This window comes from Mobula hypostoma, chromosome 11 (genome assembly GCF_963921235.1).
Source record: "Mobula hypostoma chromosome 11, sMobHyp1.1, whole genome shotgun sequence".
NCBI lineage: Eukaryota > Metazoa > Chordata > Chondrichthyes > Myliobatiformes > Myliobatidae > Mobula > Mobula hypostoma.
The window spans coordinates 74323844-74348448 of NC_086107.1; the positions used below are offsets into that span (position 1 = coordinate 74323844).

Here is a 24605-nt window from a genome sequence, read left to right on the forward strand (position 1 = left end):
TGTGAGGAGGATGTTATGAGAATGCAGGGTGACTTAGGCTGGGTGAGTGGGCGGATGTATAGCAGGTGCAGTTTAATGTGGATAAATGTGAGGTTATCCACTTTGGTGGTAAGAACAGGAAGGCAGATTATTATCTAAATGGAGTCAAGTTAGGAAAAGGGGAAGTAAACGAGCTCTCGGTGTTCTTGTACATCAGTCACTGAAAGCAAGCATGCACGTACAACAGGCAATGAAGAAAGCTAATGGCATGCTGGCCTTCATAACAAGAGGAATTGAGTATAGGAGCAAAGAAGTCCTTCTGCAGCTGAACAGGGCCCTGGTGAGACCACACCTGGAGTACTGTGTACAGTTTTGGTCTCCAAATTTGAGGAAGGACATTCTTGCTATTGAGGGAGTACAGCGTAGGTTCACAAGGTTAATTCCTGGGATGGCAGGACTGTCATATGTTGAAAGATTGGAGCGACTGGGCTTGTATACATTGGAATTTAGAAGGTTGAGAGAGGATCTGACTGAAACACATAAGATTATTAAGGGATTGGACACGCTGGAGGCAGGAAGCATGTTCCTGCTGATGGGCGAGTCCAGAACCAGAGGCCACAGTTTAAGAATAAGGGGTAGGCCAGTTAGAACGGAGTTGAGGTAAAACTTTTTCACCCAGAAGGCAGTGGAGGCCAAGTCTCTGGATGCTTTCAAGAAAGAGATGGATAGAGCTCTTAAAGATAGCGGAATCAAAGGTTATGGGGATAAGGCAGGAAATGGATACTGATTGTGGATGATCAGCCATGATCACAGTGAATGGTGGTGCTGGCTCGAAGGGCCAAATGGCCTACTCCTGCACCTATTGTCTATTGTCAATCTGTAAATTAACCTTCTGGGTTAATCCCAAGTCCCTCTGCACCTCTGATGTTTGAACCTTCTCTCCATTTAGATAATAGTCTGCACTATTGTTCCTTTTACCAAAACGCATCATCGTACATGTCCCAATACTGTATTCCATCTGCTACTTTTTTGCCTATTCTTCCAATTGATCTAAGTCCTGCTGTAATCACATTGTTTTCTCAGCTGTACCTACCCCTCCACCTATCTTTTGTATCATCTGCAAACTTTGCTACAAAGCCATCAATTCTATTATCTAAATCCTTGACAAACAATGTGAAGGGTAACGGTTCCAATACTGACCCCTGAGGAACACCACTAGTCATTGGCAGCCAACCAGAAAAGAACCCTTTTATTCCCACTCACTGCCTCTTGTGTTACATGCTCAAGGAAATCTGGGTTTTTTTGTGAGAATGATGTAATGGTCTTTTGGAGGTCACCTGCTGTGATTTTCCCGCCGATGTGAGGTCACGTGATGACATGTGCCCCGTGACTATATAAGGGTCGACTCAGGTGACACAGTAGGCTTTTGAGTTTGTAGATTTCCAGGTAGAACGTGTTGTGCCTCCGTTTCTGTTGCGTGTTTGTTTTTGTGACGCAGTTTCATTTTTAAAACGGAAGGTGCGTTCTCTTACAAGATATTGTATTTGGACTGGAAATTTGCGGCTGGAAGTGCCAATTTACTCAATTCCAACAGTTTTGAAGGGAGAGTGAAGAATTGAGAGAAGTCAGCATCGTTGGGCAGTTTAATAAAGGATCGACCTTATTGAGTCTTTGTTGAAGAGAACCTGCATTGAGATAAGTCTTGCAATAGCGCAATGAGTTCATGCAAAAAGACTCTCTCTCTCTAAAAGGAATTTAAGGTCAGTCGATTTAAACTGTTTATTTTCAGCATCGGGAATCCTCTGGACGGAACCAGCAGTAAAGGTGCGTCGGTGAAGAAATCTTTCTCCAGAGAAGTCTCTCTCAATTGAATGTGTAAAACTGTTGGACTTTCGAAGTTATCGGTTTAAGAACTGTATCTGACTGTATCGCTTTAAGAACTGTTTTCACATTTAACATTTTAAGAACCAGAGCCGAGTGGCGAGTTGGTGAACAGCTGCGTACCTGTTAACCTCCGGTTAAAGTTTTCCTTTGTTTTTTTTCCCTTATCGTTTATATGTGTTTAATAAATGTTTGGTTGTTTTCATAAAACCTGTCTCGATTAACATTCATTGTTGCCAGTTACGTAACATAATTTTGTGGGGGCTCGTCTGGGATATGTTCCGATTTTGAGTTTAAGTGCTGGTAATTGCCATTTTGATTTGGAAAAGGGGAATATCCAATTTTTTTTTGGTTTGATTGGTGTGTGTTGTATTTGGCAACAATGGATGTTGACGGGTTTTTAAAGACGCCTGACTCGGGATTTTTAAAGACTGCGAGAAAACCTGAGGTATTGGAGATTGCTAAGAGTTTGGATATTAAAGGAATTATGAGAAATTCTACCAAGGCTTTCATACAAAGGAAAATTGCTGAACATTATATTAATTTGGAATATTTTGAGGAGGAGGTGTTAGAGAAGTTTCCAATGAGTAATCTGGAAATGCAGTTGCATCTTGAACAGTTAAAGTTTGAAAGACTTAAGGTGGAAATGAGAGAAAGAGAAGCTGAAAACCAGAGGAAATTTGAGCTAGAGATGGAGAAAATAAGGTCTGGGAATCAGTCTTCTGGTTCTACAAAACAATTTATTGCTAGTCGTCGGGTTGTTTTGCCTCCTCCATTTAATGAAGCTGATGTGGATGCATATTTTCAGCATTTTGAAACAGTTGCTCTGAGTTTGAAGTGGCCGAAGGACCAATGGCCAGTGATGTTACAAAGTGTAATTAAAGGCAAAGCACAACAAGTTTATACAGCTTTCAATGCTGAGCAAGCACTGGATTATGATATTGTTAAACAGAATATATTAAAAGCATACGAGATGATTCCAGAAGCGTATAGAGAAAGATTTAGAAGTTTAAAGAAATTGGTGGAAAAAACATGTGGAATTTGCCTACAAGAAATCTGTGTGTTTTGAGAGATGGGTTTCCTCTAAAAATGTGAATGGGGAGTATAATAAATTGAAAGAGCTGATTTTGCAGGAGGAATTTAAAAGAAGTATTCCTGTTGAAGTGAGAACATACTTAAACGATCAGGACACTGCTACATTGCAGGAGATTGCTAAATTGGCTGATGAGTATGTTTTAATTCACAAGAATAAATTTTCTCCAGGTAGATTTTTAAAAGGAAAACTAGCACAGAGAGTCAAGGTAAATCAGACATTAAATCTGAAGTTAGTGAGAAAAGTAAGGATGAAGGGAGACGTGAAGGAAAGACATTTTGGTATTATTTGTAATTATTGTAAGAAACCTGGACATGTAGCGACTAATTGCTTCCGATTGAAACAGAAAGAGAAAGAAGTGGCCCCAGATGCTTGTGTGCAGCATATTGCAAAACCTGTAAAACCACAGGGTTTAGAAAATGGTAATGAAGATGTGTCAGAGTCTGACCAAGTTAAGAAGGGATATGAAGCTTTTATAACAGAAGGATTTGTATCCTTGACAGAAGGGTCTGATCCAGTACCGATAAGGATACTTAGAGATACTGGAGCTTCACAATCACTAATATTAGATAGTGTGTTAAGGTTTAGTGATGAGTCTGACATTGGTGAGGTAAATTATATAAGAGGAGTAGGGACTGCCCTTATGCCAGTACATTTACATAGAGTAAATTTAAGGTCAGGATTAGTTACAGGGGTTGTTAAAGTAGGACTACAATCCAGTTTACCTGTGAATGATGTTTCTCTTTTGTTAGGGAATGATTTAGCAGGTGGACAAGTTTTTCCTGAAGTGCATTTGACAATAATTTCAAATTCTTAGGAACCACAGAGGGATTCTAACACAGATTCTTCCTGTGTTGTAACAAGAGCTATGGCTAAAAAGATTGATGTAAAGGATGTGGTTGTTACCCATGACAGTTCAAATCAAGATTTGAATTTTGTGGATGTATCAGAAATTTTCTTACCTGCCTTATTTGATCAGGATTTTGGTGGTAAGTCTGATCAGGAAGATTTGTCTTCATCTCAGAAGGAGATGATAGCAGAGCAGGTTAGGGATCCTGAGATAGTTAATTAAAAGAACAAGCTCTTCCAGATAGTGAAATTGGAAAAGTACCAGTTGGATATTATTTTGAAAAGGGGGTATTAATGAGAAAGTGGAGATTGCCTACAATTCCTGCTAGTGAGGAATGGGAAGTTAATCATCAGGTTGTTGTTCCTAAAATTTACCAAAATGAGATTTTGACTATGGCTCATAGTATTCCTTTGGGTGGTCATTTAGGGGTAAAGAAAACTATGAACAAAGTTTCTAAACATTTTTATTGGCCTAGTTTAAGACAAGATGTGGCGACATTTTGTAGAACGTGTCATACATGTCAAATTGTTGGTAAACCTAATCGGGTTACTCCAGTGGATCCACTGCAACCAATTTCTGTATTTGGTGTGCCGTTTTCAAAAATCATTGTAGACTGTGTAGGTCCTTTGCCAAAAACTAAAACTGGACATCAATATTTATTAACTATTATGTGCACAGCATCTAGGTTTCCAGAGGCAGTACCTCTTAGGAATATAACAACCAAAACTGTGACAAAGGCTCTTATAATATTCTTCACTTATTTTGGGCTGCCTAAGGAAACACAATCAGGTCAAGGAAGTAATTTTATGTCTGGGTTGTTTCAGCAGATAGTTTATAAACTGGGAGCAAAGCAGATTATTTCCTCAGCCTATCATCCGGAGTCACAAGGAGCCTTGGAGAGATTTCATTCTACATTAAAAACTATGATGACGACATTTTGTGTAGAAAGTGAAAAGGATTGGGATGAAGGTATACATTTACTACTTTTTGCAGTAAGGGAGGCAGTACAGGAATCATTAGGTTTTAGTCCTTTTGAACTTGTGTTTGGACACAAGTTCGAGGACCTTTGGCTTTGTTGAACAGTGGATTAATAAAAAAGTACATACTAGTTTGTTAGATTATGTTTTGAAATTTAAAGACAGATTGTACAAAGTTTGTAGTTTGGCCAAGGAAAATTTAAAGTTAGCTCAAAAGAAGATGAAGACGTGGTATGATAAGGAAGCTAGGATGAAGTCATTTAAGCCTGGAGATGAGGTGTTGGTTCTTTTCCCAGTGCAAACAAACCCATTACAAGCAAAATTCCATGGTCCTTATGAGATTAATTCTAAGGTAAATGAAGTGGATTATGTGGTTAAAAACCCCAGATAGGAGAAAGACAGCACAGCTGTGTCATATAAATATGATAAAACCGTACTATGAGAGAGAAGTTGCCACTGTGACTGTTAAGGAAAAGTGTTAAGGAAATTAAACTCCGATTTAATAATCTAGTTTAGTGTTACAGAGTACAATATTTTGATCACTCATGTCAAGGGTAAAGATAATGTGATCTCTGACTGTCTAGATGTTAAATGTACAATGAAAAATTTTTTTTTGGTGTGATATTTTATCATTTGTAACACTCCTACTGTACATTAGTTTGTAAAGGGCTGAAAGACAAGATTGTATATATTGTGTATTTTGTAAATTTTATACCTTTGTATTTTTTTTGCATAAGTTGTTAAATTTTTGTTCTTCAAGAGACCAAAAATTTTTTTTTTGGAGGGAGGTGTTACATGCTCAAGGAGATGGTTTTTTTTGTGAGAATGATGTAATGGTCTTTTGGAGGTCACCTGCTGTGATTTTCCCGCCGATGTGAGGTCACGTGATGACATGTGCCCCGTGACTATATAAGGGTCGACTCAAGTGATGCAGTGGATTTTGAGTTTGTAGATTTCCAGGTAGAACGTGTTGTGCCTCCGTTTCTGTTGCGTGTTTGTTTTTGTGATGCAGTTTCATTTTTAAAACGGAGGGTGCGTTCTCTTACAAGATATTGTATTTGGACTGGAAATTTGTGGCTGGAAGTGCCAATTTACTCAATTCCGACAGTTTTGAAGGGAGAGTGAAGAATTCATCGAAGTGAAGGATTGAGAGAAGTCGGCATCGTTGGGCAGTTTAGTAAAGGATCGACCTTATTGAGTCTTCGTTGAAGAGAACCTGCATTGAGATAACTCTTGCAATAGCGCAATGAGTTCATGCAAAAAGGCTCTCTCTCTCTAAAAGGAATTTAAGGTCAGTCGATTTAAACTGTTTATTTTCGGCATTGGGAATCCTCTGGACGGAACCAGCAGTAAAGGTGCGTCGGTGAAGAAATCTTTCTCCAGAGAAGTCTCTCTCAATTGAATGTGTAAAACTGTTGGACTTTTGAAGTTATCGGTTTAAGAACTGTATCTGACTGTATCGCTTTAAGAACTGTTTTCACATTTAACATTTTAAGAACCAGAGCCGAGTGGCAAGTTGGTGAACAGCTGCGTACCTGTTAACCTCCGGTTAAAGTTTTCCTTTGTTTTTTTTTCCCTTATCGTTTATATGTGTTTAATAAATGTTTGGTTGTTTTCATAAAACCTGTCTCGATTAATATTCATTGTTGCCGGTTACATAACACTTGTCTGTCAGCCATTCCTATATCCCTGCCAGTATCTTTCCTGTAACACCATAGGGTTTTATCTTGTTAAGCAGCCTCGTGTATGGCACCTTATCAAACACCTTCTGTAAATCCAAGTAAACTTCATCCTTAATAATAGACTCCAACACTTCCCCAACCACTGAGGTTAGGCTAATTGGCCTATAATTTACTTTCTTTTGCCTTTCTCCCTTCTTAAAGAGTGACATTTGCAATCTTCCAGTTCTCTAGGACCATGTCAGAATCAAGTGATTCTTGAAAAATCATGACAAATGCATCCATTATCTCTTCAGTAAACTCTTGTCAGGACTCTGGGATGTAGTCCATCTGGTCCAGGTGACTTATCCACCTTAAGACCTTTGAGTTTGCCTGGCACTTTTTCTTTTGTAATAGCAATGGCACTCACTCCTGCTCCCTGACACTCACAGACCTCTGGCACACTGAAGACTGCTCAAAGTTCTTATTAAGTTCATGTACCATTTCTTTGTCCCCCATTACTATCTCATCAGCATCATTTTCCGGTGGTCCAATATCAACTTTCACCTCCCTTTTACTCCTTATATAACTGAAAAAACCTTGGTATCTTGGTTAGTCTGCCCTCATGTTTCATCTTTTCTCTTCTTGTAGCTTTTTAATTGTGTTTTGTTGGATTTTAGAAGCTTCCCCATCATCCCATTTCATCCTTGTATGCCTTTTCCTTGGTTTTTATGCAGTCCATAATTTCCCTTGTTAGCCACAGTTGCCTAGCCCTGCCATTTGAGAACTTCTTCTGTGGGACATATCTACCCTGCATCTTGTGAACTATTCCCAGAAACTTCAGTCATCTCTGTTCTGCCATCATCCCCACCAGTATCCTCCTCCAATCCACCTGGGCATTAACTTCCAGTGATTGCATAGTGAAGGACATCTGAATCCCTCGACACCACACCTTTCAATCACACCATGTAAAAATATACTCCGCAAAACATATGCCCTGTACCTTCAGGTAGTCAAACCCGACAGTGTAGAGGACATTGAATCAATCAGGCCAGCTGCCAAAGAGTATGGCCTCGCTCTTCCTGTAGTTGACTCTGACCCCTGATGCCAACTCAGATTGACGCTGATCAGTCTGCAAAATGACACGAATCTAAGCAGAAAATGGATGGTGTGACCAGAAGCGTCTATTTCATGCTACATCTCAGTAAACACACACAACTATTTCCCTAGAAAACTTCCCCTCCCTCTTCACAATTACCACCCAGCTTCATCTCATCAGCAAAATTTGATGCATCCCCTCCAAACAAATCAGCTGTGGCCTAAACACTGATCATCCGTGAACATCCTAACTTGGGTGTTTTTGCTGAAGCTAACCGACCCTCAATTCAGGCAGTGTATTATCCCCAGTCCAGTGTGCTCTCATTTTGTCTAATGATCTCATCTGTGACATCTTAGAAGGTCTTAAAAATAGTTTCAAATTTTAACTTTAATACAACTACAAATACATCACATTCACATTTAATTCAGCTGCTGATAAATCATCGAGTCGTAGAGAAATGCAGCATTATTCAAGCTGGGGAGAGAAAAGGCGATCTTTATTGCAAGCAACGTACAAAATGCTGAGAAATTCACACTTTGAGTAGACTGTACCTTTCAATAGAAATGGTTCTGAAGTATAACAAAAATAAAGCCCCATACAGTCAGAAAGAGGAGCTGGAAGGGGCCTGCCCTTTGGCCAGTCAGTTTGGTGAGTTGTGCTTTGAATTTGCTTTTGCCCTCTGACCCTTAGTTACCTGTACCCAATCAAAACCTTGCCACTTTGCTAAGTTCCAACATTAAGTAGTATCCCCTCACTTTTGGAGGAGAATTATAGACTCTGTCATTCTTTATGGAAAAGATATCCACTTAAATGTTTCGATTAGTCCCATCTTGTGGAGGACCAGTTCCTTCCAAAGGAGGAACTGACCTTAATGTGACTGTTATTAATATTTAACTTATCAAAGAGTGTAATTATAGCTTTAATACTGAAAGAGCAGCAGTATAGAACAAAAAGGATGTCACAATGGATTTTTGTCAAATTGCCTCAATTTTCTGATCTCCAGTTATACAAGTGCTAATAGTGAAGGACAAGTTATTTCTGAAGGAGAACCAGCGGATCTTGAGCAACACATAAAATACTGGAGAAACATCAACTGTTTATTCCCCTCAGCATCGATAGAGAGGAATAATCAGCTGACATTTCAGGACTGGGAAAGGAAGGGGGCAGGAGTCAGAATAAAACTGTGTGGGAAGGAGGACTTTCATCAAATTCAGCAATTACATTCTGATATTAAGGGAACAGTAGTGAACTGTCTTTTAATTCATACACTGGGCAGCTGGTTAAACCACTTCACACTGGGTAAGGGTCACTGAAGGTCATCAGTCACTCTCTCTCCCTAGCCTTCCAGCTGGAAGTCATAGAGCAATACAGCATGGAGGCCCTTCAGCCCAACCTGTCCATGCTGACCCACCAAAATACACACTGGCTAGCCTTGACGTTTATACACAGAACTGAACCAGCAGACTAAAGAGAACAAATTTTAGAGAGAATATCAGCTGAGGAGAAAAGAGGAGGGTAAAGGGATCTTCCATGAGAACTTGCATTTCCCATCACTACAAGCAAGTAGTTGTGGAATATCTCGATTCTCTCTCCCCTACACTTTCCCTCCCAGCTGTGCGGAGACAATGCAAACTCACTTAGCATCACAGGCTGGCTTTTTTTTAAAGAGCTATATATTAAAAAATCAACATTTCCAAATAAAAGCAGCGGGTGAATTTCCTAATGGAAGGCAAAAGAAGCACACATGTAAACATTTGCACTGGATGTAACTATTCCCACCAGAACACAAAACTGACACTGAGAAAAATATTGATACCCATGCAGCAAATCCCAGGACTCAAGAGGTAGAGATGGGTTAGTGAAAAAGACCAAAAGCAATACTTTTTGTCCCAAACATTATTCAAACAGAACATAGAGCATTGTTTGGTTGCTTTATCTCATGGCTGTCCAGGATCTGGTTGTACATGACTGGAATGTAGAGAAGCTGCAGCCGATGGTACAATACCCCCACGCACATCTTTCACACCAATGGATTTCCACAGGCAGCCTCAGGCTTGCAGGGATGCAGCTTGTGTAACATAATGAGACTGACCTGGCAACTCTCAGAGGTGCCAGAGACCACAGCGATGGGCTGCCTCCTTGTGTCTACTGGAATGGTTATGGGACAGAGGTCACTGTTCCCACCCAGCTTTACTAAAGAATCAAGTATCCAGTGCAGCTTTTCTGTCTACCTTCCCCTTTACTCAAGGTCTTTTTTCAAACAGTATTCCTTTTCTGCAGAAATTACACTTCAGACAATGTAAAGAGTGGAGTTGAACCCTGCTTATTGCACAAAACAAAACCAATTTAAAGTAACAAACACGAAATGCTTGAGGAGCAGGCCAGGCAGCATCTAGGGAAAGAGTACAGTCGACATTTCGGGCCAAAACCCTTCGGCAGGAGTGGAGAAAAAAACTGAGTGGATTTAAAAAGGTGGGGGGAGGGGGGAGAGAAGAAGGTGATAGGTGAAATCTGAAGGGTGACAAACCAGAGGGAGTCACAAACAGGAGAAAATCTGTAGATGCCGGAAATACGAGCAACACACAAAATGCTGGAAGAACTCAGCAGGCCAGGCAGCATCTAGGAAAAGTAAGCTGCCTCAGCTATGGTCAGACTGCTCCCCACTCCCCCAGTCACACGGCCACTCTTTATTCTGTGTCCTGATCAGATCGAAGTCCTCTCAGTCCCCTCATTTTCCTCAGCCACTTTCTGGTAGCCCAAGTATTGATCTTTGTTCCGGCAATGGAGCAGTACAATCAGCATAATGAGGAGCAGGGCAAGACAGCAGCCCACAGCCAGGCCCAGGATCAGCTCTGTGAAGAGAGGGAGAGAGCAGAGTGTCAGGGAAGCCACCGTATCGTCTGGAGACCGTGCCTGCAGCCTCCACCTGCACACTTTGATGGACCCCCATCACCACATGGACTTCACCGTGCACTTGAATCAGTGTAGAAACAGGCTATTTGGCCCATCTAGTCCATGCCAACCTATCATACTACCTATTCTCGTCAACCTGAAGCAGGACCATACCCCTTCTATCCATGTACCCATCCAAATTTCTCTTTGATATTGAAATCAAACCCACTGGAAGATCATCCCACAATCTCACCACCCTCTGAGTGAACAAGTTCCCATTCATGTTCCTTTAAACATTTCACCTTTCACCCTTTTCCATGACCGACGGTTGTAGTCTCACCCAACCTCAGTGGAAATAGCCTGCCTGCATTTACCCTATCTATACCCCTCATAATTTTGTACACCTCTATTAAATCTCCCCTCATTCTCTTAATCTCCAGCGAATAAAGTATTAACCTATTCAACCTTTCCCTATTACTGAGATCAAGTCCTAACAGCATCCTGTAATTTTTTTCTGCACTCTTTCAATCTTATTGCCATCTTTCACTCCTTTGCACATGGTTGTGCATCCACAGGAAGCAACAATTAGCCTGCAGCTCGGGAATGCAGTTTGTGTCACACAACACAACGGACAGTGCAAGGTTACAGGAACATACCAGTACAGCACTGATTTCGGCAAAACTCACCACTGTTCACGAATCTGACGGCGTGGGACTTAAAGCTTCCTGCCAGAAGGTAGCTGTGAGAAGGGGGCATGGCTTAGATGGTGAATCTTTAATGATGGGTTGGATAGTACCTCCTGTAGATACTACCGATGGAGGGGAGGAATGTGTCTACGGTGTATTGAGCCAAGTCCACTTCTCCCTGCAGCTTCTTACACGCCTGCACATTCAGACTGGCATACCAGAGCATGATGCCAGTGAGGGTGCTTCCAACCATCAAATAAATGATGGCACCTAGCAACGGAGGGCATTGGGACTTCCAGAAGATTGCTGATAAAGGGGCTTCAAATAAGGTTATCCACTAAGGTTTCATAAATAAGGTTATCGACTAAGGTTTCATAAGATTAAATGAAAGCGCATGGGAGAATGTAATGTGGATTGAGCATTCTGTGAATGGACAGAAAATGGTTGAATAAACCCATCATTTTTGTTTCAGGAGGCTGCTTCAGGCCACAAGAACGTTTCCCAGTTCCGTCTCCATTATAATGCAGTCTCCGCTGCCAATCCACAGTCTCACATTAAAAGGGACATATTTTTGCTTCTCCCCTGGCCCTTGCCCACTCATGGCCACCCCCATGACCCAACCTATTGATGTTGGGCCAAGGGGTCACAGTTCCAATGCAAGTTACTGGCCCTCTCCACTGTTGGGACCAACTCCTAACATCATTAAGCTGCTTCTGAACTTCACATTAAACTGGATGGGAGAAGCATTGCTGAGACTTGAAGGGATGATCGCCAGCTACTCAGTCGGGGTCAGCTGCTACCAACACTGCAGCTCTCTGTCAGAGACTTACCTATTTGGCAGTGGTTACTGGGATGGCCACATTCCTTTCTCCAGTCATCAGGTACCACTCTTTTGGCAATCTGGATGAACTTATCCAAGGGACACTTTTGGGTGCAGGCTGGAAGAGTTAGGGGGTATGGTGCAGAAGAACTTTCATTTTTGAAGTACATCTCCACAGTGAAGGACCTGTAGAACAGCAGGTTATTTTGTACTTCCAAACAATGGTCAGTGTTAATCTCTCCAGCTGAGGCTTGGGTGAAGGCCAAGGATTTATATACATCCAAAAGTTGCTCCCTCTTCCCTCCTCAACACTACCCCTGGCTCTCTAAGCCAGCTCTGCTCATTCCACCCAAACCCTCCACAAACCTGTTACACTTTGTTACACTCGTATCAATATCTTCATTTCTCCAAATTTCCTGGTGTTCCCTATCCCCATGTTCTAGTTCACTGACCGCTCGGCCAATCCTTCCCCGCTCTCTCTCCTCCTGGCAGCTCCCACATCATCCCCACCTTCTCCACATTCTGCTTCCGTTCTTACTCTCACTTCCCCAAGACTGGACACTTCTTATCCTTCTTTAACACATTCTAACTCAATAAACTACTCCTACGTACAAGAAATCTGAACTGTTTCTCTCCCCCAGTTGCCACCTGACTTGCTAAGTACCTAGCACACAGAACATAGACAGTACAGTACAGGTGCTGGGCCCACAACTGTTCACGATATACACTAACCATCTGCAAGAGGGGACTGAGTGTGCTGTATCTAAGTTTGCTGATGACACTAAATCAAGTGGGTAAACAAATTGTGCAGAGGATACAGAGAGTCTGCAGAGAGATATAGATAGGTTAAGTGAGTGAGCAAGGGTCTGGCACATGGAGTACAACATTGGTAAATGCGGAGTCATCCACTTTGGAAGGAAAAATGGAAGATCAGATTATTATTTAAATGGTAAATGATTTCTGCATGTTGCTGTGCAGAGACTTGGGAGTGCTTCTGCATGAATCACAAAAGGTTGGTTTGCAGGAGCAGCAGACTATCGAGAAAGCAAATGGGATGTTGACCCTCATTGCTAGAGGGACTGAATTTAAGAACAGGGAGGTTATGCTGCAATTGTACAGGGTACTGGTGAGGCCGCACCTGGAGTACTGCGTGCAGTTCTTGTTTCCTTACTTGAGGAAGCATATACTGGCTTTGGAGCAGGTGCAGAGGAGGTTCACCAGGTTGATTCCAGAGGTGAAGGGGGTTAGACCACGAGGAAAGGTTGAGTCACCTTGGATTGTACTCACTGGAATTCAGAAGGATGAGAGGAGATCTTATAGAAACATATAAAATTATGAAAGGGATAGATAAGATAGAGGCAGAAAAGTTGTTTCCACTGGTAGCTGAGACTAGATCTAGGGGACATAGCTTCAAGATTCAGGAGAGTGGATTTAGGATGGAGATGAGGAGGAACTGCTTGTCCCACAGAGCGGTGAATCTGTGGAATTCTCTGCCCAATAAAGCAGTTGAGTTTACCTCAGTAAATATATTTAAGAAGTTGAATAGATTTTTGCATATTAGGGGAATTAAGGGTTATGGAGAAAAGGCAGGTAGGTGGAGATGAGTCCATGGTCAGATCAGCCATGATCTTATTGAATGATTGTACAGGCATGAGGGCCAGATGGCTACTCCTGCTCCTATTTCTTATGTTCTTATGTATCCACTACTCTGTAAAAAACCTACCTGACATCTCCTCCCACCCCTAATATCTTCCTCCAATCAACCTAAAATTATGCCCTCTCAAATTAGTCAATTTCTCCTTGAGAAAAAGAATTCTTTTGTTGTCCACTCAATCTATGCTTCTTTATCATTTTGTACACCTCTATCGAGTCATCTTACATCCTCCTTCACACTAAAGAAAAAAGTGCCAGCTCGCTCAACCTATCCTCATAAGACATGCTATCTAATCCTCTGTACTCTCTCTAAAGCTTCCATATCCACCCTATAATGTGGGGACCAGACCTGAACTCCAAGTGTTTCCTGCATTTTCTGTTCTTCTGCTTCAGAAGAGTCTTGGTAAACAAAAGACACAGGAGCAGAATTAGGCCACTTTGCCCATCGAGTCTCCTCTGTCATTCCATCATGGCCAGTTTATTACCCCTCTCAACCCCATAATCTTTGATGCTCTGACTAACCAAGAACCTATCAACCTCCACTTTAATTATACTCAACGACTTGGCCTTCTCAGCTGTGCACTAAATTCCACAGATTGACCACTATCTGGCTAAAGAAATTCCTTCTCATTTTTGTTCTAAATAGCTGTCCCAATTCTGAGGCTGTGCCCTCTGGTCCTACACTCCCCCACTATAGGAAACATCCTCTCCACACCCACTCTATCTGTGCCCTCTGGTCCTAGACTCCCCCAGTATAGGAAACATCCTCTCCACACCCACTCTATCTGTGCCCTCTGGTCCTAGGCTCCCCCAGTATAGGAAACATCCTCTCCACATCCACTCTATCTATGCCCTCTGGTCCTAGACTCCCCCACTGTAGGAAACATCCTCTCCACATCCACTCTACTTCAGCCTTTCAATATTTTATAGGTTTCAATGAGATTCCATACCACCACCTCCCACTATCATCATTCTTCTAAACTCCAGCAAGAACAGGCCCAGAGCAATCAAATGCTCCTCATACATTAACCCTTTCATTCCCGGACTCATTCTCATAAATCTCCTCAGGACCCTTGCCAGTGCCAGCACATCCCTTTTTATATAATGGACACTAAACTGCTGACAATACTACAAGTGCGGTCTGACCAGTGCCTTATAAAGCTTTAGCATCATATCTTTGCTGTTGTATTCTAGCCCTCTCGAAATGAATGCTGACATTGTATTTGCCTTCCTTACCATCAACTTAACCTACAAATTAACCTTTAGGGAAAGATGCACTAGGACTAAGGTTGGTAGGCAGAACTCCAGTGCCTGCAGACCCTGTCCAAGAGCTGGAACACTCCTCCCACTGTCAGCAGGCAGATCAAAGCCCAGCAAACGGGGTCCCGATGAACTGAGCTAGAAGTGCCAGTGCACTGCGCGTTGTTTCCATTTCAGTACCTACCCATCGTCCTCCAGGTACAGCTCAACTATGTGGCAGGCAGCGTAAGGGGAAGACAGGCTGTAAACATTCAGAGCCATTTGAAGAGCTGCAATTGTTGTGTCGTGCTGGAAACAGATTAATATTGTTCATAATTACAGAAGTAATTAACTCAAAAACACCGGCATACACAAAGGCAACACCTGCACAAACCATGGCTTTGTACATAAACTGTCTTAGATTAAATATCACGGATTATGCAGTTTTACTGGTCAAGTCCAGCTGTGTTCCAGGTTATGGCACCAAGACCACAGCAGGATACAGTACCAGAAGGGACCCTCTACAAACGCATCAAGTTGAAAGGACTCTCCTAAACCACACTGGGGTGTTTGACACCTTCAGTGAAGGGTGTACCCAATATAGTCGATCGTGATATAATTTATCAATTTATTAATTTCCATTCCCCGTTCTGGCTCCCCTCTTATCCCTTCTCACCATCTCCCTTTGGTGACCTTTGTGCTTCCCTTTATTTCATGGTCTACTGTCCTTGCCTATCAGATTCCTCCTTCTTCAGCCCTTTACCTCTTCCACCAATCACCTTCCAGCTTCTCACCTTCCCTTCTCCCCCACCCACCCAACCTCCCCGTCACTTATCACCTGCCAGCCTGTATCCTTCCTCTCCCCCACTTTCTAATTCATGTTTCTTCCTCTTCCTTTCTAGCCTTGATGAAGGGTCTCCACCCAAAATGTTACATATCAATTTCCCTCCATAGACGTTTCCTGAGCCAGTGAGTTCTTCCAACATTTTATATGATGCTCTGGATTTCCAGCGTCTGTGTCTTGCGTCTATGATTTATCAGTGGTGACCTTATGTAGCTAAACTGTGAATCTATGGCAAACTCAGCGCTCACCGGTCCCGGCAGCTCACACCAGAACGATTCACCGGTCCCGGCAGCTCAACACCAGAACGACTCACTGGTCCCGGCAGCTCAACACCAGAACGACTCACTGGTCCCGGCAGCTCAACACCAGAACGACTCACTGGTCCCGGCAGCTCAACACCAGAACGACTCACTGGTCCCGGCAGCTCACACCAGAACGACTCACTGGTCCCGGCAACTCACACCAGAATGACTCACTGGTCCTGGCAACTCAACACCAGAACGACTCACTGGTCCCGGCAACTCAACACCAGAACGACTCACTGGTCCCGGCAGCTCAACACCAGAACGACTCACTGGTCCCGGCAACTCAACACCAGAACGACTCACTGGTCCCGGCAACTCAACACCAGAACGACTCACCGGTCCCGGCAGCTCACACCAGAACGACTCACTGTTCCCGGCAGCTCACACCAGAACGACTCACCGGTCCCGGCAGCTCAACACCAGAACGACTCACCGGTCCCGGCAGCTCAACACCAGAACGACTCACCGGTCCCGGCAGCTCAACACCAGAACGACTCACCGGTCCCGGCAGCTCAACACCAGAACGACTCACCGGTCCCGGCAGCTCAACACCAGAACGACTCACCGGTCCCGGCAGCTCAACACCAGAACGACTCACCGGTCCCGGCAGCTCAACACCAGAACGACTCACCGGTCCCGGCAGCTCAACACCAGAACGACTCACTGGTCCCGGCAGCTCAACACCAGAACGACTCACCGGTCCCGGCAGCTCACACCAGAACGACTCACCGGTCCCGGCAGCTCAACACCAGAATGACTCACCGGTCCCGGCAACTCAACAGCAGAACGACTCACCGGTCCCGGCAGCTCAACACCAGAACGACTCACCGGTCCCGGCAGCTCACACCAGAACGACTCACCGGTCCCGGCAGCTCAACACCAGAACGACTCACCGGTCCCGGCAGCTCAACACCAGAACGACTCACCGGTCCCGGCAGCTCAACACCAGAACGACTCACCGGTCCCGGCAACTCAACAGCAGAACGACTCACCGGTCCCGGCAACTCAACAGCAGAACGACTCACCGGTCCCGGCAGCTCAACAGCAGAACGACTCACCGGTCCCGGCAACTCAACACCAGAACGACTCACCGGTCCCGGCAGCTCAACACCAGAACGACTCACCGGTCCCGGCAGCTCACACCAGAACGACTCACCGGTCCCGGCAGCTCACACCAGAACGACTCACCGGTCCCGGCAGCTCAACACCAGAACGACTCACCGGTCCCGGCAGCTCAACACTAGAACGACTCACTGGTCCCGGCAGCTCAACACCAGAACGACTCACCGGTCCCGGCAGCTCAACAGCAGAACGACTCACCGGTCCCGGCAGCTCAACACCAGAACGACTCACCGGTCCCGGCAGCTCACACCAGAACGACTCACCGGTCCCGACAGCTCACACCAGAACGACTCACTGGTCCCGGCAGCTCAACACCAGAACGACTCACCGGTCCCGGCAGCTCAACACCAGAACGACTCACCGGTCCCGGCAGCTCACACCAGAACGACTCACCGGTCCCGGCAGCTCAACACCAGAACGACTCACTGGTCCCGGCAGCTCACACCAGAACGACTCACTGGTCCCGGCAACTCACACCAGAACGACTCACTGGTCCCGGCAGCTCAACACCAGAACTACTCACCGCTGAGTAAATGATCACTTTGGGCTTTGGTGTTGGAGATGACGTCTGCAACGATTGTTCAATATTTTGGAGAATTTTTTTCACGAGCATACCTAGAACAAGAAAGCAAAGTCAAACGGGAGAAGTATGAAGTCAGTCCAGGGACTGATACCAGATCAGTAATGTCACCGATTACTCCCCACGCTGGCACTAGGCACACGGATGCAGACATCCTATCAGGAGTGGGTCAGTGTGGGGTGGGGGCGGGGGTGCGTCAGATGGGTCAGTGCAGGACGGAGGAAAGCAGACTGGTCACAGCCAGGATGTTGAGGGAATGCACCCACCTCCCAGTTCTCTTCCACCCTTTTTTCCCAGCTCAGACCCTGGGAAAACTCACCCCCCTGGAGCCGTGACTTCTCCTCTTGCTTGTACATTCCATATGAGACATGGAGGGTGAATTCCTTGAACAACCTGAGGTGCTCCATGACAGAAGGGGTCACCCAGGAAGCCACAGTTTTGTTGTGGATTTGCTGCCAAGATGAGACAGATGCTGGTTACATGCTGACACTGTCAACAGCCTGAACACATCCCAGCCCTGAGCAGCCAGCAGCGCACATTTATTACAATGGCCACCATCCCAGAAAGCTGCCTCTGCAGAGCTGTCCAGCACCTCAGCCAATCCGGTCAAATCTCGTAAGAAACTACTCTTCACCTCAGCCACCTCTTAGCCCAATTCTCAATTAAAGAAAATATCAGCACATTATCTTGTCCAGTGCTTACCCATTGCAGTAGAACCCTATGCTTACTGTCACCCCCTTTTCACTATCACATGCACCAAACCAAAGTCAGATTTTAGATCCAAAGATTGGGAGCCAATGCAGCAGCTCTGCAGGGGGAAGGAAAGGAATGAGGGGTGCGCATGTGCGCATGCACGTGTGTGTGTGTATGTGGGTGTGTGTACATGTGTGTGTGTATGTGTACGTGTGTGTGTGTGCATGTGTGTGTATGTGTACGTGTGTGTGTGTACGTGTGTGTGTGTACATGTGTGTGTATGTGTACGTGTACGTGTGTGTATGTGTACGTATGTGTGTATGTGTACATGTGTGCATGTGTGTGTATGTGTGTGTGTGTATGTGTACATGTGTGTGTGTGTATACATGTATGTGTGCATGTGCACGTACATGCTCCTGTTCATCTGTAAAACAATTGCAGTTTGTCACAAGTCTATGGTGCTCACCTCACAAAACAGGGTGTCATAAATCGACCAAATGGTTCCTAATGACATCATCTCTCTGGGAACCCCAGTGGCATTCACAAGCATGTTCAGGAACTCCTTAGAGAGATGGGAAAGGAGCAAATGTTACATCAGTAGGAGCACTAGTTCACTTAGGAAAGACACAATCGTTACATCATTCTTGGATTCTCTGAACCAAGGTATTCTCAAAGAGGTCAGACTTCTTTCCAAAACTTTAATTCTGACATTTTCCAAACCATTCCTGTAAGAGAAGCAGTATCTAGATCAGACCCAGCCCCGGCTGGGTCACCTGGAGGAGGTTGTACAATGTTGAAAGACCCGAAACACCAGACGATTCCAGGAACATCACTGAAGATGTGTGCAGAAGTATCAATAGATGTATGTGCACTGCTAAGAGAAACAGTATCCAGATCAGAGACACAAGAAACCACAGATCCTGGAAAAATGGAGCAAAATACAATGATGCCGGCAGAACTCAGTCTGTCAGAAAGGAAATGGGTAGCCAACGTTTCAAGTTAAGTCCCTTCATCAGGAATGAAAGATATAGAGGAGATGGCCAGTGTAAAGGGGTGAAGGGAAGGGTTGGAGCAAGAGCTGGTAGTCTCCATCATTCTCTCATCCACATCCCTCCCCAGCCATACCCCCAACTCCTCGGGCACTTTCACTGTAATCTGTAGGAGTGTAATGCCTGTGCCTACCTCAGCACCATCCAGAGCCCTAAGCAGCCCTTCGAGCTGAGGCAGACCTGCTTACTGCATCCAGTGTCCCCGATGGTGAAGCCAGGTGCAGACTAGGTGGCCAGTTGGCCAAACATCTGTGCTGTATTCACCGTAGTCATCTGGAACTCCCATTGCCAGCCATTTTAATTCTCTTCCGACCTGTCTGGCCTTGGCTGCCTCCTCTGCCAGAATGAAGCTTAACAAAAAGTAAGGGAACAACACCTCATAATCTCCCTGGGTAGTCTACACCCTGATAGCGTGAACATCGACTTCTCCAACTTGAGGTAAAGCGCTGCTCCTCTATCCCTTTTCTCTCAGAAACACAGAAAACCTACAGCACAATACAGGCCCTTCGGCCCACAATGCTGTGCCAAGCATGTACTTTAGAAATTGCCTAGGGTTACCCATAGCTCTATTTTTTTTTAACTCCATGTACCTATCCAGGAGTCTCTTAAAAGACCCTATCATATCCACCATCACCAGCAGCACCACTCTCTGCGTAAAAGTTTACCCCTGACATCTCCTCTGTACCTACTTCCAAGCACCTTAAAACTGTGCCCTCTTGTGGCAGCCATTTCAGCCCTGGGAAAAAGCCGCTGACTATCCGCACGATCAGTGCCTCTCATTATCTTATACACCTCTATCAGGTCACCTCTCATCCTCTGTCGCTCCAAGGAGAAAAGGCCAAGTTCACTCAACCTATTCTCATAAGGCATGCTCCCCAATCCAGGCAACATCCTTGTAAATCTCCTCTGCATCCTTTCTATGGTTTCCAAATCCTTCCTGTAGTGAGGCGACCAGAACTGAGCACAGTACTCCAAGTGGGGTCTGACCAGTGTTCTATATAGCTGTAACATTACCTCTCGGCTCCTAAATTCAATTCCACGATTGATTACGGCCAATACACCGTATGCTTTCTTAACCACAGAGTCAGCCTATGCTGCTGCTTTGAGTGTCCTATGGACTCGGACCCCAAGATCCCTCTGATCCTCCAGACTGCCAAGAGTCTTACCATTAATACTATATTCTGCCATCATATTTGACCTACCAAAATGAACCACCTCACACTTATCTGGGTTGAACTCAATCTGCCACTTCTCAACCCAGTTTTGCATCCTATCAATGTCCCGCTGTAACCTCTGACAGCCCTCCACACTATCCACAACAACCCCCAATCTTTTTGTCATCAGCAAACTTATTGACCCATCCCTCCACTTCCTCATCCAGGTCATTTATAAATACCACAAAGAGTAGGGGTCCCAGAACAGATCCCTGAGGCACACCACTGGTCACCGGCCTCCATGCAGAATATGACCCACCTACAACCACTCTTCCTCTTCTGTAGGCAAGCCAATTCTGGATCTACAAAGCCATGTCCCCTTGGATCCCATGCCTCCTTGCATGGGGCACCTTATCAAATACCTTTCTATGCCTGTGTCAGGTTACTCCTCAGCCCCGTCACTCCAAGGAAATCAACTTCAAGTTTACTGTTATTCAACCACACATGAATACAACCAAATGAAACAGCATTACTCTGGGGCCAAGCTGCAAAACACAGTACCGACAGTCACACACGGCACAAGGCACCTATAGCACATATAAAATAGCAAGCACATACAAGATCAGTCACACACAAAAAAAGCCAACCCACCGAGGCCATGAATGTTGCAACACTCTGTAGTCAAACACAATATGGCTTGTCTTCAGCTGAGCAAACACTGGGGGGGGGGGGCGGGAGAGGACAGCACCAACTCCAGCTGGGATGCCACACCACCCTAACCTGGCACTCCGGTTTAGCGCACCGACTCCCGGCGGCAGTAAACAGGTGACATGAAGCTTGAGGCCTGGATCTCACTACGACCAAGGCCACACAGGTCCTCTGCCATCCACCAATAAATCAGTGTGTCCGACTTGCTGCATTCTCCATTAACCATGTCCACAGGGTCTTGTGATCACAAGAAAAGCAGCTCAGGCAATCGGTTGCTGTTAAACTGCGCACTGACTCCTCTGACACCAGCAGCAGCATGATCCACACCAAGTCGTGTGGACATTCACAGGCTTTTCCCCAGGGCTGAAATGGCTAACACCACAGGGCACAGTTTTAAGGTGCTTGGAGGTAGATGTCGGGGGGTAAGTTTAAAAACGCAAACGCGAGGAATTCTGCAGATGCTGGAAATTCAAGCAACTCTGGTGTGTGTCAGGGGTAAGTTTTTTTTTTACGCAGAGTGGTGAGTGCGTGGAATGGGCTGCCAGCGACAGTGGTGGAGGCGGATAGGATAGGGTCTTTTAAGAGACTCCTAGATAGGTACATGGAGCTTAGAAAAATAGAGGCTATAGGTAACCCTAGGTAATTTCTAAAGTAAGTACGTTTGGCACAGCAGTGTGGGTCGAGGGGCCTGTATTGTACCATAGGTCTTCTATGTTTCTATGCTTCTAAGTCCAGCTCCTCCAGTTTCTCCATCAACGGGCAACTTTCTGATAGAGTAGACCTGCAGTCCTGCAAGTTCTTAATGTCCAGCAGGGCCTTGTGATAATAAAAAATAAGTTTCAAATAGACAATAACACCTTTGGCTGGCCCCATACTGGAAGGATAAAGTCCAGCTGAACCAATCTCTCCCCATACTAGAGTTCTTCCGTCCAGGCAAGATGGTGATGAACCTTCTGTGCACTCACTTCAGCACAACCACAACTGCACACAAGGCTCTGAGTAACCTAATCAGTGTTTCAGAAACTTACAAGAACTTTATATTCCATGCCCCAACTTTTGCCATATGCCTTCCTCACCATCTTGCTACCTGGGTTTACATTTCAAAGATTCAAGGATTCAAAGTACATGCTGTGAGGTTCCAGTGACATCATCGTTCAGAATGGCAGCTTAAATCAATAGCTTCTCTGGAAAAACACATATTTTGCCCCATTAATCCACGAATCTAAGATCTGTCGAACATATCTGAATTGATTAGGGGGGCAAGAATGGGGAGAAAGAATGGAGATTTAAAAAAGCACCACTGCGGAGCCTATGGAAGAGAGAGGTACAGTGTGCGGCTCTCCTACACGTGCGCGTGGCAGCGAAGCTGACACGGGGCCTCGTGCAGGCGAAGCGGCAAATATGATAAGGATTTTGGAAGAGATAAGGGAAGTCCAAAAAGATATAAAGCAACAACTCAATGATATAAAGTCAGAGCTCGCCAACGTCAATCAGAAAATAGTGGTGGCAGAGACTCGAATTGAGAAGGTGGAGGATCGCGTGCAAAACATGGAACAGATACTAAGTATGACAATAAAAATATTAAATCAACAGGAAAGTAAATTGCTTGACCAGGAGGGAAGATCGCGACGGAAAAATATCAGGATTTATAAAGTTCCTGAAGGAGCGGATGGTAGATTTTGTAGACAAGCTCCTGCGGGAAGCACTGGAGATTCGCCCGACTATGGAGATTGAAATTGAGAGGGCACATCGTGCGCTCGTCCCGAGGCCTCCCAGATACAGAGGAAGTAAACCGCGCTCAATAGTACTTAGATTCCTTCCATTCAAGAGCAAGGTGGAGATTCTACGAAGGGCCTGGGGTGAGAAGAGGGTTTTTTTGGGACGGGAAGTTCATATACTTCGATCAAGATTACCCCCCCCCCCCACTGGCGGTCCTACAGAAACGGAAGGAGTATTCCGAAACAAAACGAATATTAAAGCAAGGAAAGATTAAATTCCAAACCCCGTACCCTGCTAAACTGAGGGTATTTTACCAAGAAGGGATACGACTATATCAGACAGTGAAAGTGGCGACTACAGACATGAAGAACAGAGGACTGTCCATTAGCCTGGTCAAACCAAGGGAAAGTCTGGCTGAGCAGTTATCTCGATCTGCTTGGGAAATAGTAAGAGAACCGAGGAAGCAGGGGACGGGAGGAGGACGAGAGAAGGATATTAGGAAGAGACTGTGAGTTCTCTGAGGACAGCCCTCACCTCCTCCAGAGGAGCAATAAGGTTTGGCTAACTTTAAAAGTGCTGATAAACTAAACAGAAGCAAAAATAAAGGGTGATATACCTATCTTGAGAAATACATATTATAATATGGATTGTATATTACTCAATTTTTAAAAATTCATTTATTCATTCCTTTTTCCCTACCTAAATGAAAATATATACATGGGAGGAATACACAGGGAAATCATTTCTGTGTAATGGACATAGATTTTTTTACTTACTTTTATAGGTACTGCAACGGGGGCCCTCAACCCACAGGTAGGAGGGGCTGCCCCCCACTGCCAGACGATTCTTCCAGCTCAACCCAGGGTGAGCTAGAGACCCCAGCCTTGGAACCACACCTTCCTTACCTTTTTTATTTATTATTCATGTTTCTAGGCTCTTATTTGTTCAGGGAGTAGATCCATTAAGTTATATTCTGCAAATTTCAATGATATACTAACAGATAAGTACACATGGCTAAGGACAAAGTAAAATTCATTTCTTTTAATGTCAATGAGCTGTTGAATCCAGTCAAGCGCAGTAAAATTCTATCAAAACTGAAAAAAGAACAAGCCCATGTAGTATATTTACAGGAAACTCACTTAAGTGATAATGAGCATGAAAAATTAAAGAGAATGGGCTTCACTAATTTGTTTTTCTCCTCATATAAATCAGGACATAGGAGAAGAGTTGCTATTCTCATCTCAAGCAAGCTAAATTTTGAAAAAGTATTCAAAATGGCAGATAAAGAGGGCAGATATATTCTGGTAAGGGGGAACATAGATGGAAATCCAGTTACTGTATTGAACATATACACAAACCCAGGAAGTGATATTAGTTTCTTCCAGAAAATTACTAATATTATGGTAACAGAAACAGAAGGTCTCTTGATATGTCGGGGAGACTTAAATTTACAATTACAACCAAAGTTAGACTCTTCCAATAGAAAAACTTATGAAACACTCCTTACATAAGAAAGTTAACACTCTTTTTGAGGATGTTGGTTTAGTTGATATATGGAGGGACCTTTTCCCCGACAGAAGGGATTACACTCATTATTCTGCCCC

The 24605-nt window shown here is 44.5% G+C and overlaps 1 protein-coding gene across 1 annotated transcript in view; it reads right to left on the reverse strand.

The window, feature by feature from the left end:
* Nucleotides 1–7918: 7918 nt before the first annotated feature.
* Nucleotides 7919–24605, reverse strand: part of acp2 (acid phosphatase 2, lysosomal) — a 71302-nt gene continuing 54615 nt past the window's right edge. The window contains exons 6-11 of the mRNA XM_063062270.1: nucleotides 18838–18933; nucleotides 17998–18130; nucleotides 17622–17713; nucleotides 15033–15136; nucleotides 11946–12121; nucleotides 7919–10389 (exon numbers count right to left, since the gene is read on the reverse strand). Coding sequence (XP_062918340.1) covers nucleotides 10241–10389; nucleotides 11946–12121; nucleotides 15033–15136; nucleotides 17622–17713; nucleotides 17998–18130; nucleotides 18838–18933 — 750 coding nt within the window. The 3' untranslated portion in view covers nucleotides 7919–10240. The remainder of the gene's footprint in view (nucleotides 10390–11945; nucleotides 12122–15032; nucleotides 15137–17621; nucleotides 17714–17997; nucleotides 18131–18837; nucleotides 18934–24605) is intronic.